At 38.6% G+C, this 18,192-nt stretch overlaps 1 protein-coding gene across 2 annotated transcripts in view; it reads right to left on the bottom strand.

The window, feature by feature from the left end:
• CD99L2 (CD99 molecule like 2) overlaps positions 1 to 18,192 on the bottom strand; it is a 130,229-nt gene that overhangs the window by 48,332 nt on the left and 63,705 nt on the right. The window contains exons 2-4 of one of the 2 annotated variants that reach the window (XM_073013364.1): positions 15,529 to 15,591; positions 1,991 to 2,062; positions 850 to 924 (exon numbers count right to left, since the gene is read on the bottom strand). In XM_073013364.1, coding sequence (XP_072869465.1) covers positions 850 to 924; positions 1,991 to 2,062; positions 15,529 to 15,591 — 210 coding nt within the window. The remainder of the gene's footprint in view (positions 1 to 849; positions 925 to 1,990; positions 2,063 to 15,528; positions 15,592 to 18,192) is intronic. The other variant, XM_073013365.1, reaches the window with a different exon arrangement.

Raw genomic sequence — 18,192 nt, 5'->3', positions numbered from 1 at the left:
CCCAATACATTTTTTTTGAAATGAGATGGGTGATGATATGAACAAATATGACTTTCAGTTTTACACAATGACGCATGGCATTACTTGGAAGCTCGAAAAACCTCAAGGCACTAATATTTTCCAAATGACCAACATGCAGTGTTATAAAACCATGAATGGGTAAAAGATCCATTGAAAGGACAAAAAGAGTCCCACGGAACCAAGTGTGGAAAGTGTACTGATAGAGTTTCACACTCCACACTGCGCTTAACCTGTAAGAAACAACCGCTTTTGTTGGGGCCAAGTTTTGGTGTCCTATCCAAGATTATCCACAAAGATCTGAAAAGTCTGTGAAAATATTCCTCCCTTTCCCCCCTGAGTATGGGTGTGAGGCCAGATTTCCTTCATATACTTCAACCAAAACAACATCTCGCGATGGAATAAAGTGCCTGTGAGAATCCAGCTGCTTCCATCCAGCCAGACATGAGAGAAATCTGCAAAAATGTAACATCATGCCATTCTCCTCAACACAAGTTTTTGTCTCGTCAAGCATAGTTATTTCTCATAAAAATGTTATGTACGTTAAATGTATGGGTTTAATGTTGTTCATTTTAGATTAATAAAGTCTTTCGGTTTTAAATTCTAAGATGATGAGCATTGGTAAACGTGACCCACATAAACAAAAATCTCTTGAGATCTCAATGATTTGGGGAGTCCCGAGACAAAAAAGGTTTGAGAACTACTGTTATAGGGTTCTCCACTGGCTTCAAGTGCCTCCAGCTCTGCCAAGCCCAGACTGACTCTGGCTCTGTGGGATATTGTAATTAATGAGACAGAATCCTGTAGTAGTTTCAACCAGCAAGGACTTACCTCTTCCTCCTATACCCGGTTTCCTGCGGCCATTATCTTGATCATCGAAAGCATCAGCCAAGTCAAATCCACTACCTTCAGTGGGCCCCAAAACATAAAAGAAATAGCCAACTGATTAACAACTGGGTATAAGATTCCAAAATAAGCAAAATGCCCATGGGTTCAACTGATCAGTACTAACAATGGGTTAAGACAAAGAGACTTATATTGGAATGCGATTCTGTGTACAGACATTGATAATGAAAATATCTGCAGGATAGAAAAAGTTACTACTTTCCGACTTTGCAGAATACCACCAGTTTTGCAATTAATTTATATTCGTAGGTATGCTCTGCTTAGGCTAGCAGTCAGACCATTTTAACAATATACTCACTGATTGTAGGTATTAACCCAAAATTCAAAACCAGGTACACAGAGTCCATAAACAGGACAACCAAAAGGGAGAGGTCATGTGGTCATGAAGCACCCCTTCGAATGTGGAAATGTGAAGAAATGAGGGCAAATCATAAAGCAGCAGTGACTTTCTTGGATCATCACTGTCTCTTCAGAAGAAAGGTAGCTCTCTACTGCACAGAACCTATTATCATGCCCCCGACCACTGGTAACAAGTTGCTGAATGGGAGCAATGACTGGGAAGCCAGCCACACAGTCACGTTTTTCTTTACATCAGTGAAGATGTCTAAATAGTAAAATGGCCCATCTCAAGAGAGGGTCAAGTGACAACAGGAAAGAGTTGTTAAGAAGAACCAGGTCCCAAAATCCTTTACGGAAAGATGACACTGTAAAATAAATGCCATTCCAAAATGTTCCATCTGCCTAAAGAAAAGCTTGATCAGCTTCATAAAACCTAAACAATTACATTTTCCCTGATTTTAGAAAATGAAATGGCTAAAAAGGGGAAGAAGTCCAAATGCATTTTCCTCTTGAAATTTTCCCAGGCAGGACTTTTCATAAAAAACACAGAAGGCATAGTGATCAGCCAGGTATGCACTCCATTAAGTTAAACTCAGTGTTCACATGGACGCCTTGGTTGTTTCTGCACACATGGGTCTTAAAACTATAGGTAGTTCACTTGCATGCTACCCCAGAGGGAACTCCAGAGGGCCCTTCCTCACTGCCCTCCTTAAGGCAGCCACATTACCTGGAGGTTTTGCTGGAGCTCTGGTGATTCCTGGCCTATTGGTTGTGGTGGTGGTGGTGTGATCCCATGGCTCTAAAAGGGAGAGGGAGGACAGCAAGGGGAGCACATTTAGTAACAAAACACAGCAGCTACTTTATGACTTGGGGAAGTCACATTATGAGTAGAATATCCTTGTCTTGGTCCTTGAGGCCCCTCTATCTAGGAGCTCCAGAGAATCACACTGAAAAGGATGACAAAATGATATAGGTTTAAATGAGATGAGTTCAGCTCACTTTTCTTTGGAGGCTGAGGGTGGTAAGGTGGACATGGTCTCACATGTGACCTGGTGATTACTGAACCTGGGCTTGTGCCCAGATCTGCTGGGGATGACACATGCTCCAGGGAGTTCCACAGCCTGAGCATGATCCTTAAGGTCTCCAAGCCTTGGTTCCACAACTATCAACCTGGCACTTTAAACATAAATAATCCTGCTGAGGGATAGACTAAGGTTACATTCTTAGTGGAATATGGGAGTATTTCATCAACGGAAAGTGGTTACAACATATGCACACAATATTTTATATAAGTGTGGCTACTATTGGAAATATTAGGTCTTTGAACTCAACCATATTCCTTTAAAATTGTAGATAACTTTCACAAGAATTATACAATGTGCATGAGGCTTTTCCAATAGTTTCTTTTCATAAACATCAAGACTATGTTGTACATATTCTCACTAGTGGAAATATCAGAGAAAACAATTTAAGGAATGGGAAAGGCAAAGGTGAAACAGGTTTAGCTTTGAATACAGCAAGTACTCAATAATTATTGACTATTCAGAAAACAAACAGCAAAAATAGAAATCAGTTGAGGTCAGGTGTACTGTCATGTGCCTATAGTCCTAGCCACTTGGGAGTATCAGGGAGGAGAATTACTTAAGCCCATAAGTTTGAGGCTCTAGTGCACTATGATTATGCCTGTGAACAGCCACTGCACTCCAGGCTGGGCAACAAAGCAAGACCCCATCTCTAAGAAACATAAGTTGAAAGTAAAAGGATGGAAGAAGATATACTATGCAAACAATAACCATAAGAGAGCTGGAGTAGCTATACTAATATCAGATAAGATTTACATTATAACAAAACTTGTTAATGGAGTCAAAGAGTGACAATTTATAATTATTTATAATGATGAAAGGATCAATCCAAGAGGAAGACATAATAATTTTAAATATATATACACCTAACAACACAGCCCCAAAATACATGAAGCAAAAAATTACAAAATTGAAGAGAACAGATGATTTAACAATAATAGTTGGAAATTTCAATATCTTCTTTTCAATCACAGAAGAAACAATTAGGCAGATACATATATATGACTTGAACAACTTTATAAACCAACTAGACCTAACAGACACCTATAGAACACACCACCCAATAACAAAATACACATTCTACTCAAGTGCATGTGAAACATTCTTCAAGGTAGACCATATGTAGGTTACAAAATAAATCTCAATAAACTTAAAAAGACTGAAGCCATACAAATTATGTTCTTCAGCACAACAGAATGAAAGTAGAGATCAGTTCCAGAAGGGTATTTGGAAAATTCACAATTACATGGAAATTAAAGAGCACACTCCTAAACAACAAATAGGTCAAAAAAAAATCACAAGGGAAATTATGAAATACTTTGAGATCATTGAAAATGAAAACACAACATACCAAAACTTGTGTGTTACACTGAAAGCAGTGCTCAAAGGGAAATTTATAGCTGTAAACGCCTACATCAAAAAAAGAAAGATCTCAAATTGATAACCTAAACTTTCACATTAATAAACTAGAAAAAGAAGGCTTTGCAGACACTGCCACCGTCAACCCTGGTCAAGTCCACTGTGTTCTTTGACATCGTCGCTGTCTAGGGTGAGTCCTTGGGCCAGGTCTCCTTCAAACTGTTTGCAGACAAGTTCCAAAGACAGCAGGAAACTTTCATGCTCTGAGCACTGGAGAGAAAGGATTTGGTTATAAGGGTTCTTAGTTTCCTAGAATTATTCCAGGGTTTATGTGCTAGGGTGGTGACTTCACATGCCCTAACAGTAATGGTGGCAAATCTAACTACCAGGAGAAACTTGATGATGAGAACTTCAACCTGAAGCATACAGGTCCTGATATCTTGCCCACAGCAAATGGTAGATCGAATACAAATGGTTCCCAGTTTTTCATCTCCACTGCCAAGACTGAGTGGTTGAATGGCAGGTATGTGGTCTTTGGCAAGGTCAAAGAGGCCATGAATGCCACAGAAGCCATGGAGCACTTTGGGTCTAGGAATGGCAAGACCAGCAAGAAGATCACCATTGCCAAATGTGGACAACTCTAATAAATTTGACCTGTTTTATCTTAACCACCAGACTATTTCTTCTGTAGCTCAAGAGAGCACCCCTCAATCCCATTTGCTCTCAATATCCTATAATCTTTGTGCACTCACTGCAGCTCTTTGGGTTCCATATTTTCCTTATTCCCTTCCACGTCTAGCTGGATTGCAGAGTTAAGTTCATTATTATAAAATAAAACCTATACAACAATTTTAAAGAGTAACTAGAAAAAGAAGAGCAAACTAAACCTAAAGCAGGCAGAGGAAGAAAACACCAAAGATTATAGCAGAAATAAAATGAAAGAGAGAAGGGAAAAATAAAGAACAAAAGAGGAAAGATCTCTTAAGATCAACAAAATTGATAAACTGTAGCAGACCTACCAAGATAAAGAGAGAAGACCCAAATTGCTAATTTCAGGAATGAGAGGACATTATTACCAACCTTAGAGAAATAAAAAATTAGAAAGGAGTATCTTGAACAATTATAATCCAAATAAATTCAATAACCTAAATGAAACAGATAACTTCCTATTAAAACACAACTAGCTAAACTGACTCGAGAAGAAATAGAAGATCTGACTAGACTTATAGCAAGAGATTGAATCAGTAACCAAAAACTTCCCACAAATAAAATTCTGGAACCAGAAGTCTTAATTGCTGAATTCTATCAAACATTTAAAAAGGAATCAATACCAATTAACCTCAAACTCTTCAAATAAGTAAATAAACAAACAAACCAAGAGAAGGGAACACTTCCTAACTCATTCTATGAGGCCAGTAGTATGTTAATACCAAAGTCAGACAAATACACGCAAAAACTACAGAATATAGCTATGAATGTAGAGGTAAAAATCCTCTTACGAATGTAGAGGCAAAAATCCTCAATAAAATACTAGCAAACCAAAACTAGCACCATATTAGGACTGACCATAACCAAGAGGGGTTTATCTCAGGAATGTAAGGGTAGTTCAACATAGTAAAATCAATCAATGTACTATCCCATATTAATAGAATGGAAGGAGAAAAAAAAACAGGATTACCTCCATTGATGCAGAAAAGGCATTTAACGAAAGTCAACCACTATTTCATGATAAAAACACTCAATAAATTAGGAATAGAAGAGAATTTCCCATTTTGTTCTGCTTACTCCATCGAGTCTACTCTGTATGTGCTTTTTAGTGATAATTAGGCTATTGGATTTTTAAAAGCATTTAGATGGTTTATTTTGGCCTCATCTGTTAACTTCCTAGAAATAAAAGAGAATTTCCTCAACCTGATAAAGGGCATCTGAAAAATCTGCAATTGACAGCATACTTAAAGGTGAAAGACTGAAAGCTTTCTTCCTAGAATCAGCACTTAACCACTCCTATTCAACACTGTAATGGAAGTTCTAACTAGAGCAATTAGTCAAGAAAAAGAAAGAAACTCTCTGAGATTAGAAAGGAAGAAGTCCAACTATCTCTATTCACAGATGCTATGATTTCATATATAGAAAACCCTCAAGAATCCACACCAATTAAAAACTATTAAAGCGAATGAGTTCAGCAAAGTTGCAAGATATAAGATCAATACATGAAAATCAGCTGTATTTCTATACACTAGCAATGATCAATACAAAGAGCAAAAGAAGAAAACAATTTCATTTATAATAGCAATAAAAAGAATAAAACTGTTAGAAATAAATTTAACCAAGGAAGTATAATGTACACTAAAAGTTACAACACCCTGTTAAAAAATTAAAGACCTAAATTAATGGAATGAAATCCTACATCCATAGATTACAAGACTCAATACTGTTAAAGTGGCAATATTTTCCAAATTAATCTGCAGATCCTGTGCAATCTCCATCAAAATACCAACTGCCTTTTGTGCAGAAATGGATAAGCTAATCCTAATATCCATATGGAATTGCGTGGGACCCTAAATAGCCAAATCAATCTTTAAAAAAAGAGCAAAACAGAAGGAGTCACACCTCTCAATTTCAAAACTTACTACAAAGCTACAGTAACCAAAATACCGTGGAACTAGCTTAAGAATACACATATAGACCAATGTTACAGGATTGAGAGTCTAGAAGTAAACCCTCATATTTATGGTCAATTGATTTTCAACAGGATGCCAACACCATTCAATGGAGAAAGGACAGTCTTTTCAACAAATGGTGCTCAGACAGCTGGATAACCATAGGCTAATGAAACTGGACCTATACTTCTCACGATATACAAAAATTAACTCAAATGGACCAAACATCTAAATATAAGAACTAAAACCCCTCTTAGAAGAAAACATACGGGTAAATCTTCATGACCTTTGATTTGGCAATGGATACTTAGCAATGACATGCAAAGCATGGGCAACAAAACAAAAAACAGATAAATTACACATTAACCAAAATTTATAATTTTTGTGCATCTAAGAACGTTATCAAGAAAGTGAAAAGACGACCTACAAAATGGGAGAAAATTTGCAAATCATATGCATGATAAATGTACAAAGAGATCATTAGTCATTAGTCTTTAGGGAAATGCAAATGAAAACCACAATGAGGTCCCACCTCACACCCATCAGGATGGCTTTCATTAAAAAAAAAAAAAACAAGTTGGCAAGGATGCAAATACATTGGAACCCTCATACATTACTGATGGGAATGTAAAATGCTTCAGCCACCGTGGAAAACAATTTGGCAGTTCCTCAAAAAGTTAAACAGAATGACCATAGTAACCAGAAATTCTACTCCTAGGTATATATCAAAAAGAATTTAAAACAGGTATCCAAACAAGTACGTGTATACAGCATGTTCACAGTAACATTATTCACAAGCCAAGAGGTGGAAACAACCAAATGTCCATCAACTGATGAGTGGATAAACAAAATTGTGGTATGTCTACACAATGAAGTATTACTTAGCCATAAAAAGGAATGAAGTACTGATACACGCTACAACATGGAAGTGCATCCAACACATTACGCTACACAAAAGAAGCCAGGCACAAAAGGCTACATGCTGTCCAGTTCCATTTATATAAAATATCCAGGATAAATTCACAGATACAGAAAGTAGGTTGGTGGTTATTTGGGGTTGGGAGGATAAAAGAATAGAGAGAAACTGCTCGATAGGTAAGGGAAAAGATACAAAGTAACAGGTATATAAGATGAACAAGTCTAGCGATCTAATGTAAAACATGAGGACTATAGCTGATAACATTGTATTGTATTTGGAATTTTTGCTAAATGAAATATTGCTGTTCTTGTCAAACAGTAAAATGGGTAATTATGTGAAATGATGGATATATTAACTTGCTTCACTAGGGTAACTATTTATCAAATTGTATATGCATCTCACAATATCATGTTATATACCTCAAATATACACAATAAATTTTAAAAATAAAAAGGTTAATTTTATATTGTATGATTTTACCTCAATAAATTATTTTTTTAAAGAAGGATGTCTGATATGGTTTGGCTGTGTTCTCACCCAGATCTTATCTTGAATTGTAGTTCTCATAACCCCCACATGTCATGGGAGGGACCCAGTGGGAGGTAATTAAATCATGGGGGCGGTTACCCTCATGCTGTTCTTGTGATAGTGAGTTCTCACAAGATTGGATGGTTTTATAAGGAGCTTTTCTCCCCCTTCACTCTGCACCTCTCCTTGCTGCTTCCATATGAAGGACATGTTTGTTTCTCCTTCCACCATGACTGTAAGTTTCCTGAGGCCTCCCCAGTGATGCTGAACTATGAGTCAATTAACTCTTTCCTTTATAAATTACCCAGTCTCAGGTATGTCTTTATTAGCAGCATGAGAATGGACTAATACAATGTCTTAGTCTTTTTTCTGTTGCTTATAACGGAATACCTGAAACTGGGTTGGTTGATTGGTTGGTTGGTTGGTTATTTATTTATTTATTTATTTATTTATTTATTTTTGAGGTGGAATCTCTCTCTGTGGCTCAGGCTGGAGTGCAGTGGCGCAATCTTGGCTCACTGCAACCTCCGCCTCCCAGGTTCAAGTGATTCTCCTGCCTCAGCCTCCCAAGTAACTGGGATTACAGACATGTGCCACCACGCCCAGCTAATTTTCGTATTTTTAGTAGAGGCGGGGTTTCACCATGTTGGCCAGGCTGGTCTCAAACTCCTGACCCCAAGTCATCCACCTGCCTCACCCTCCCAAAGTGCTGGAATTACAGGCATGAGCCACTGCACCCAGCTGAAACTGGGTAATTTATAAAAAAGAGGAATTTATTTCTTACAGTCATAGAGGCTGAGAAGTCCAAGGTTGAGGTGCTGTATTTTGTGAGTGAGGGCCTTCTTGCAAGTGGGGACTCTCTGCAGAGTCTCAAGGTGGCACCGGATATCACGTGCCAAGTGGGGCTGGTTGCTAGCTCAGGTCTCTCTTTCCCTTCTTATAAAGCCACCAGTCCCACTCCCATGATAACCTACTAATCCATTCACCTATTAATGCATGAATGGGTTAATTCATTCATGAGGGCAGAACCCTCATGACCCAATCACCTCTTACTCAGGAGGCAGAGGTGGGAGGATCACTTGAGCCTAGGAATTCAAGTCTAGCCTAGGCAACATAGCGAGACCCTGTCTCATTTTTAGAAAAAAGAAGAAGAAGAAGAAGAAAACCTTGCCTGTCAATACTGTTACATTGGGAATTAAATTTCAACATGAATTTTGGAGGGAAAAAACTTTCAAACCATAGCAAGGGGGTTGTTGCAGTTCTGTTTTAGTAAAATCTATATTTGGAAGTTGAGAATACGGGAAGTCTTTCCCTTAAAATGATAATGTTTGCACACTACTCCTTAAGAAGATTTTGGGTACCCTAACTCATACCTCACTGTGAAGACCACACACCCCAGTGGATGGATATGTATGGTAACAGAACCACATGTGATAATCTGTAGTCATTATGTGTGTGTATGTATGTATATATTTAATCTATCTCATCATCAATTTAGAGATAATTTTGTCTCTAATTTCCATTTGACTTTGTACCAGTAAAACGCAAGAGTACAACTTGTCCAAATGAGTTTATTTATGTATAATTATATTATAATACAGATAGGTACAAAAGAGGAATTACTGAAACCATTATTTGAGCAAATTCCAGAAAAGCAAGTGCCACTACGTAAATATTAGCTTAAAATTTGCATGACTCAAACAACTCTTGTGTAAAAGTATTTGTTTATCTGTCTTAAAGAAAATTAACTGACCATAAATATAAAGGTTTATATTCAGATTCTCAATTCTGTCCCATTGACCTATGTGATGCCAGTACCACACAGTCTTAATTACAGTACCAAATAGTTCCACACAGTCTTGATTACTTGTGCAGTTCTGCCCTGCAATGCCCAGTTTCTGGAAAAGTCTCATTTCTCTGAAGATCTGCAGGTGCCATTCAAGAGAGAGCAGTGCCTACATGCATGTGGAATCAGTTGTTCTGCCAGAGCCTGAGCTTGCATTGATGTAGAACAAAAAATGTTCAATTTATGCACATTTTTAGAAACTATTAACTACAGATTTTCATGTTGTAAGTCTTTAAATGGGATTTCTTATTCGTAATTGAGATGAGAAGAGTCTACTTATCAAGGACTAAGAATAGTAGGTCAACTTCATCAAAACAGTTAGCTCCTAAAATAAAGAGACCCATTTCTGTGAAGACTTTCTCAAAATGACAAACTCAGAAAAAATTCTTAGCTGCTCAGCAAACGCTTCCCGCAATATGGCACTCTGACCAGGAGTGATTCTCTGTAACATTGTGCTGTACTGAAACAGTAAACAAAACAGGGTGGGTTCCCCCAGGTGTGGTTTAATAATGGTAACTGCTTGGTCTGAATGTATATGTGCCCCCCACCCAGCCCCAAATTCATGTTGAAACTTAATCCCCATACTGATGGTATTAAAAGGTGAGGACTTTGGGGAGGTGATTAGGTCACAAAGGGCACCATTCTCACAAATGGGATTAGTGCCCCAATAAAAGAGGTTTGAGGCAGCCCTTTTGCCCCTTCTGCCGTGTGAGAACACAGCTAAAAGGCACCATTTATGAAGCAGAAAGCAGCCCTCACCAGACACTGAATATGCCAGCACCTTGATCTTGGACTTCCCAGCCTCCAGAGCTATGAGCAATATATTTCTGTTACTTATAAATGATCTAGTCAAAGGCATTTTGTTATGGCAGCACAAATGGACTAATACAGGGCCCATGGTATTCCCAGGGAATGGGGACATTCATAAGAAGTTTTATTTGGCAGAATCAGAAGTGTGTTCCCCCATGAGATGATTACACACACAGAGAGAAAGGAAGAGATGGTGAGAGTGGTGGAGGACTCTGAAAGCAACATGGATGAGCCTTGAAAACATTACACTAAGTGAAAGCAGATAAACATAAAGTCCACATATTGAATGATTCCAATGATATGAAATATTCAGAATAGGGAAGTCCATGGAGACAGAAAGAGATGAGTGGTTGCTTGGGGGTGAAGGGTAGAAACAAGAAGAATTAAGGGATTGGGAAGTGATAGGTAAAGGATACAGTGTTTCTTTTTGAAGTAATAAAAGTGTTCTAAAACAGACTGTAGTGATGGTTGTGCAACCCTGTGAATACACTAGTAAGATCCTGCATGATCTGTCCCCTGACAACTTCTCTGTCTTTTCTCCAGCATTCTCCAAACTCCAGCCACACAGGCTGCCTTCCAGGCCACAGAGTAAGCCTGGCTCTTTTCTGCCTCAGAACTCTTACAACTGATCTCTTGGCCTCGAAGACTCCTTCCTCACTTCCTTGCATATTACCTCTCCTCAGAGATGCCTTCACCACTTAATTTAAAATAGCTGCCCCTAATCTTGGGCCCTTGCTATCCCATCACCCTCTTGAATTTGGTTGAAAGTACTCAGCAATATCTGAAAATATTTTAGGTACTGTATGTCTCCTTCCAGAGAAAACAATTCATAAGGGCAGTGACCTCTTCCACATTGTTAGGTCTAGCACCTAGCAGCAAGCCGGCACTCAAAAAACATTGGTGAATAAATAAATAAAGGCCATTTATGATACGATCTCTGGCCTAGGTGGTTCAGGGATTTTTAAAACAAGCAGAGGAATGCACAACGTGCAGAGAAGAACATTCTCTGCAAGATAAGTATTTGGACCAAGGTGAGGTAGAGAGGCCTATCTCTTTGAAACCTCAGTTATGAGAAATATAAGCTAAGATAGAAAAAAGGGTGGCAGCATGATGTGGTCTTGTGGGCTGTCATTCAACCACATACATCACATACAGGTGGTTCTAGAGGTTCCCAGACACACTGGCTGATGGGTGCTGAGGAGGAAGATCAGATGGGCCAGCACAAGACTCAAAAAGGGATTTTATATATTAAAAAGTCCCTGTCGATTGGAGGTATGATATGCTGAGATTTAAAAAGTTCCCATCAAGAAGTTAACACATTTATTGAAAGTCTATTTATACTTATCAAATTTGTTTTGATTTTTGGTCCTGTTTGTTTTGGAGATATTAAATGATTTCATTAAAACCATCATTGCTAATACATTAAGTGTATTTATTTTCCTGAGGATCTTAGAGGCCACCTGCATGCAGAGGACAGCACAAATGCCCAGGAAAGACCTGATAATGCCCAAACTGCTCACCTCATACCGTACACAAAAATTAACTTCTAAGAGATTTATACTTCTAGGTCTATGATCAATTTGGAGTTAATTTTTGTGTATGATGTGAGGTAACGGTCCAACTTCATTCTTTTGCATGTGGATATCCTATGGTCCTAAGCAATATTTGTTGAAGACTATTCTTTTCATTTGAATAGGTCTTGGCACCTTTGTCAAAAATCAACTGACCATAGATCTAAGGGTTTACTTCTAGACTCGCAGTTCTATTCCATTGATCTCTAGACAGTAGTCTACTATCTTGATAATTTTGGTCTATAGTCAGTGCCACAATTGATAAGTGTAAGTTCTCCATCTTTTTCTTATTTTTCAAGATTGCTTTGGCTATTCTGAGTCTTTTGAATTTCCATATGAATTTTAGCGTCAGCTTATCCACTTCTGCAAAAAATCCATCTGGGATTTTGTCAGGAATTGTGTTGAGTCTGTCACTCAATTTAGGTCTGCTTGACTCTTACACCAGAGGTCCAGCCACAGTCAGTCCTTCCAATCAAGTCAGTCAAAGAACAACAGTAAGGCTAATGCTTACTGAGCACTCACCTTGTTCCAAGGACTGTGCTGAGTGCTTCACATGGCTCCTCCCATGTCATCCTTACAATGATCCTAGGAGGCAGGGCTTCTTATTATCTTCATGCAAGAGATAAGGAAACTGAGGTGCAGACAAGTCAGGTGACTTACCCAAGGTGACAGTTCACAAGTGGCAGAGGTAAGGTTTTGACCCAAGAAGTCTGACTCCAAAGCCCTTGACTTTCTCAACTCAATATATAATATGAAGAGATCTTAATAAACCCATTTTTAAAAGGCAAGCAATCCGGCAGAAAAATGGGGGAAGAATGTGAAAATTTACCAAAGAGGCAAATGCAAATAGCCAGTAAATATATGATGCTCCATATGACTACAATCAGGAGAATGCATAATAAGCAATGAGATATTATTTTGCCCATCATACTGGTAAAATATTTTTTATTGATAAAATTCAGTGTTGGCGTGGGTCTGAGAAAACAGGTACTATTATAACAACATCAGTAACACTGCATAATGGCAAATCCACTTTGGAGAGCAATTTGGCAGAGTTTTTTATAATATAAAATACACATATCTTTAGTCCTAGCAGTCACACTGCACTTGGGCACAAAGAACATGGACAAGAATGTCCGCTGTAGCCCTATTTGTAATTGCATAAAAATGAAATAAACCACGTGTCTGCCAGTAAGGACATGGCAATATGGGTCATGGCCAAATCCACACTACTGGAATGCTGGTTCCACAAGGTTTGGTTTGTGTGTGATTTGTTCATGGCTGTAGCCCCAAAGCCTAAAACAGTGACTGATAACACAGCTGGCACTCAGACATTTACTGAATGCATACTATGGTATACCATGCAGTGGTAAAACGAATAAGGGGTGTGTGTGTGTGTGTGTGTGTGTGTGTATATATATGCACACAAATATGTATGTGTGCATATATTATATGCCTATAAATATATATTTCCTTATTTGGAAAAAGGATCTCTGCAGATGTAATTAAGTGAAAGATCTCAAGATGAGATCATCCTGGATTATCTAGGTGGGCCTTCAGCCCACTAACAAGCATCTTTGTAAGAGAAAGAAGAGAGACACAGAAAGGGGAATACCGTGTGACAATAGAGGCAGAGATTGGAGTGACGCAACCACAAATCAAGGAACACCTAGAGCCACCAGAAGTGGGGAAAGTCAAGGAAAGATTCTTCCCTAGAGCCTTCAGAGAGAATGTGGCCCAACCAACACCTTGATGTAGAACTTCTAGCATCCAGAACTGTGAGAGAATAAAGTTCTGTTGTTTTAAGTCATCCAGTTTGTGGTACTTTCCTAAGGCAGCTGGAAAAAAACCAACATAGACATGTTCTCTAAGGACTTCAATACACATTAAATGAAAGAGCCTCACATCTGTAACATTAAAAAACAAAAAAAACACCAATTTCTATCTATAGATGTACATAACAGCATTGAAAACTAATTGGGATCAACATGCCCCAAACTGACTACAGTAGTTCTCATGGAAGTAGAAGGGAGAAGGGTCAACGGAGACCGTGGCTTTACTTTATAAGTAGTTATCATTTTTTGAAAGAATGGTTTAAGGAGGCCGGGCGTTGTGGCTCACACCTGTAATCCCAGCACTTTGGGAGGCCGAGGCGGGCAGATTGCCTGAGCTCAGGAGTTTGAGACCAGCCTGGGCAACACAGTGAAATCCCCTCTACTAAAATACAAAAAATTAGCTGGGCATGGCGGTATGCGCCTGTAGTCCCAGTTACTCGGGAGGCTGAGGCAGGAGAATTGCTTGAACCCGGGAGGGGGAGGTTGCAGTGAGCCAAGATTGCACTACTGCACTCCAGCCTGGGTGACAGAGCGAGACTCTGTCTCCAAAACAAACAAACAAACAAACAAACAAATAAATAAAGTTAAAAAATGAAAGGAAAATTGATAACAAAGCTTAGCATTTGAGAAACTACACAGACTCCATTTTAAGAAAAGCCATGACTAGGTATGGTGGCTAATGCTCATAATCTCAGCATTTTGGGAGGGCAAAGTGGGAGAATCACTTAAGGCCAGGAGTTCAAGACCAGCTTGGGCAACACAGTGAGATTCTGTCTCCACAAAAAAAATTTAAAAATTAGCCAGATGTGGTAGCACACACCTATAGTCCCAGCTACTTGGAAGGCTGGGATGGGAGGATCACTTGAGCCTAGGAGTTTATGGCTATAGTAAAGCTAAGATGGTGCCACTGCACTCCAGCTTGGGCGACAGAGCAAGACCCTGTCTCAAAAAAAAAAAAAAAAAAAAAAAAAAAAAAAGCCATTATAAAATCAATCTAAAAGGGGAAACAAATCTTTTATTCACTTCAAAGTAACTTTTTTTCTGAGTTAAGGAAGACAGCCCTTGGAGGCCATTGCTGGTATGTCACACTAGTAGGGGCTATGACTTGAGCTACAGAAAATGATATATCAGTTATCACACATTGTTAGGTATTTTTAACAAAGGATTTAAATATTTGAATTTTATTTTAAATAATATAACTATCCATTTCTTTTCTTTCTTTTTTTTTCCTTTTTTTTTTTTTTTTTTTTTGAGACAGAGCTCTCGCTTCATCAACCAGGCTGGAGTGTAATGGTGCGATCTCAGCTCACTGCAACCTCCACCTCCCGGGTTCAAGCAATTCTCATGCCTCAGCCTCCCGAGTAGCTGGGATTACAGGCATGCACCAACACACCCGGCTAATTTTGTATTTTTAGTGGAGACGGGGTTTCACCAGGTTGGCCAGGCTGGTCTCGAACTCCCGACCTCAAGTGATCCTCCCGCCTTGGCCTCCCAAAGTGCTGGGATTACAGGCATGAGCCACTGTGCCCAGCCACTATCCATATTTCATCTGATGAAGTAAAATATATTGTTTTTCTTGCGCATATATTCTGAGTGGACGATACACATTAATCACTGTTGTTTGTTTTTAATAGTTTGTTTGATCTACTACTCACGTTTTATTGAGGAAGTTTCTTTCACTGCATCCTCCAGGTTAAAATCATCAAAGTCCCCAGATCCTAAAAGTTAAAAAAAATAAATTAAACTATCTTTGCATAAAATAAAGTAATAATGAAATACTCCCTAGAAATGGTCATTTCCCTTTAGAAAGTGAAGGAATAACAAAAGGTATTCCATGCAAATAAAAACCCAAAGTGAGTGGTGGTAGCTATACTTATATCAGACAAAATAGAGGTCAGTATTGTTAGCAAACTAATATAGGAACAGAAAACCAAGTACCACATGTTCTCACTTATAAGTGGGACTAAACGATGAGAACACATGAACACATAGAAGGGAACAACACATATTGGGGCCTATTGGAGGGCAGAGGGTAGGAGGAGGGAGAGGATGAGGAAAAATAACCAATGGGTACTAGGCTTATTACCCAGGTGAGGAAATAATCTGTACAACAAACCCCCATGATACAAGTTTACCTATATAACAAACCTGCACATGTATCCCTGAACTGAAAATAAAAGTAAAAAAATAATAATAGATTTTTGAAGTCAAAAACTGTAAAAGGAGACAAAGGAGGTCATTACATGCTGAAGGCGTCAATTCATTAAGAAAGTATAACAATTGTAAATATATACACACCCAACATTGAAGCACCTAAATATACAGAGCAAATATCAATAGACTTCAGTCTACCTAGTAGTAAACTTAACCAAGGAGGTAAAAGACCCATACCTCCTAACCTGTACCTTGAAAACTATAAAACAATGATGAAAAATTAAAAAGACAAATGAAAATATATTCCATGTTCGTGTATTAGAAGAATATTGTTAAAATGTCTATACTGACCAAAGTGATCTACAGATACGATGTAATTTTTAATCAAAATTCCAATGTCATTTTTCACAGAAATGGAAAAAACAATTCTAAAATTTGTATGGAACCAGAAATGACCCCCAATAGCCAAAGCAATCTTGAGCAAAATGCACAAAGCTGGAGGCATCACACTTCTCGATTTCAAAATATATTGTAAAACTATTGTAATCAAAACAGCATGGTACTGGCATAAAAACAGACACATCAACTAATGGAACAGGATAGAAAGCACCAAAATCAAATCAAATATTTACAGTTAATTGATCTCCAACAAGGACAGTCTCTTCAGTAAATGATGTAGGGAAACTGGATATCTACATGCGGAAGAATGAAACTGGACCCCTATCTCATACCATATACAAAAATTAACTCAAAATGAATAAAAGACTTAAACGCAAGACCTGAAACTGCAAAGCTACTAGAAAAAAACACAGGGAAAAAGTTCCACAACATTAGTCTGGGCAACCACTTCCTAGATAAGACTCCAAAAGCACAGGCAACAAAAGTGAAAGTAGACAAATGAGACTGAATGAAACTAAAAACTTTCTGCACAGCAAAGGAAACAACAGAGTAAAAAGACAACCCATGGATTAGGAGAAAATATTTGTAAACCATACGTCTGAAAAGGGGTTAATATCCAAAATATATAAGGAATTCAACTCAATAGCAAGAAAACAAATAACCCAGTTAAAAATGGGCAAAGGAGCTTCTCAAAAGAAGAGATATGAATGGCCAACGGGTATATGAAAAAATGCTCAATATCTGTAATCATCAGGGAAACACAAATTAAAACCAAAATGTGGGCCGGGCGTGGTGGCTCATGCCTGTAATCCCAGCACTTTGGGAAGCCGAGGCAGGCAGATCACGAGGTCAAGAGATTGAGACCATCCTGGCCAACATGGTGAAACCCCGTCTCTACTAAAAATACAAAAATTAGCTGGGCGCAGTGACATGCGCCTGTAGTCCCAGCTACTCGGGAGGCTGAGGCAGGAGAATCTCTCGAACCAGAGACGCAGAGGTTGCAGTGAGCTGAGATCTCACCACTGCACTCCAGCCTGGTGACAGAGTGAGACACCGTCTCAAAAAACAAAACAAAACAAAAACAAAAACAAACAAAAATGTGATGTCATCTTACATCTGTTAGAATGGCTATTATCAAGAAGACAAATTGTATTTGTTGGTGAGGATATGGAGAAAAGGGAACACTTGCACATATTGTTAGGAATGTAAATTAGTATAGCCATTTCGGAGAATGGTATGGAGGTTCCTCAAAAAAACAAAAAATAAAATTATCATATAATTCAGAAATCAATCCCAGTTCTGTGCATGCATTAATATCCAAAGGAATGCCAGGCGTGGTGGCTCTCACCTGTAATCCCAGCACTTTGGGAGGCCGAGGCGGGCGGATCATGAGGTCAGGAGATCGAGACTATCCTGGCTAACACAGTGAAACCCCATCTCTACTAAAAATATAAAAAATTAGCCAGGCGTGGTGGTGGGCGCCTGTAGTCCCAGCTACTCAGGAGGCTGAGGCAGGACAAAGGCGTGAACCCGGGAGGTGGAGCTTGCAGTGAGCCGAGATCGCACCACTGTGCTCCAGCCTGGGCAACTGAGAAAGACTCTGTCTCAAAAAAAAAAAAAAAAAAAAAAAAACCAAAAGAATTGAAATCACTATTTTGAAGAGCTATCTGTACTCCCATGTTCATTTTGGTTTTATTTACACTAGTGAAGGTATGGAAGCAACCTAAGTGCCCATCAACAAATGAATGGATAAAGAAAATGTGGTA

The sequence above is a fragment of the Chlorocebus sabaeus genome, chromosome X (genome assembly GCF_047675955.1).
Source record: "Chlorocebus sabaeus isolate Y175 chromosome X, mChlSab1.0.hap1, whole genome shotgun sequence".
In the NCBI taxonomy this organism is placed as follows: domain Eukaryota; kingdom Metazoa; phylum Chordata; class Mammalia; order Primates; family Cercopithecidae; genus Chlorocebus; species Chlorocebus sabaeus.
Note: the sequence above shows the minus strand (reverse complement) of the source record. Positions and strands in the feature narration are given on the sequence as shown.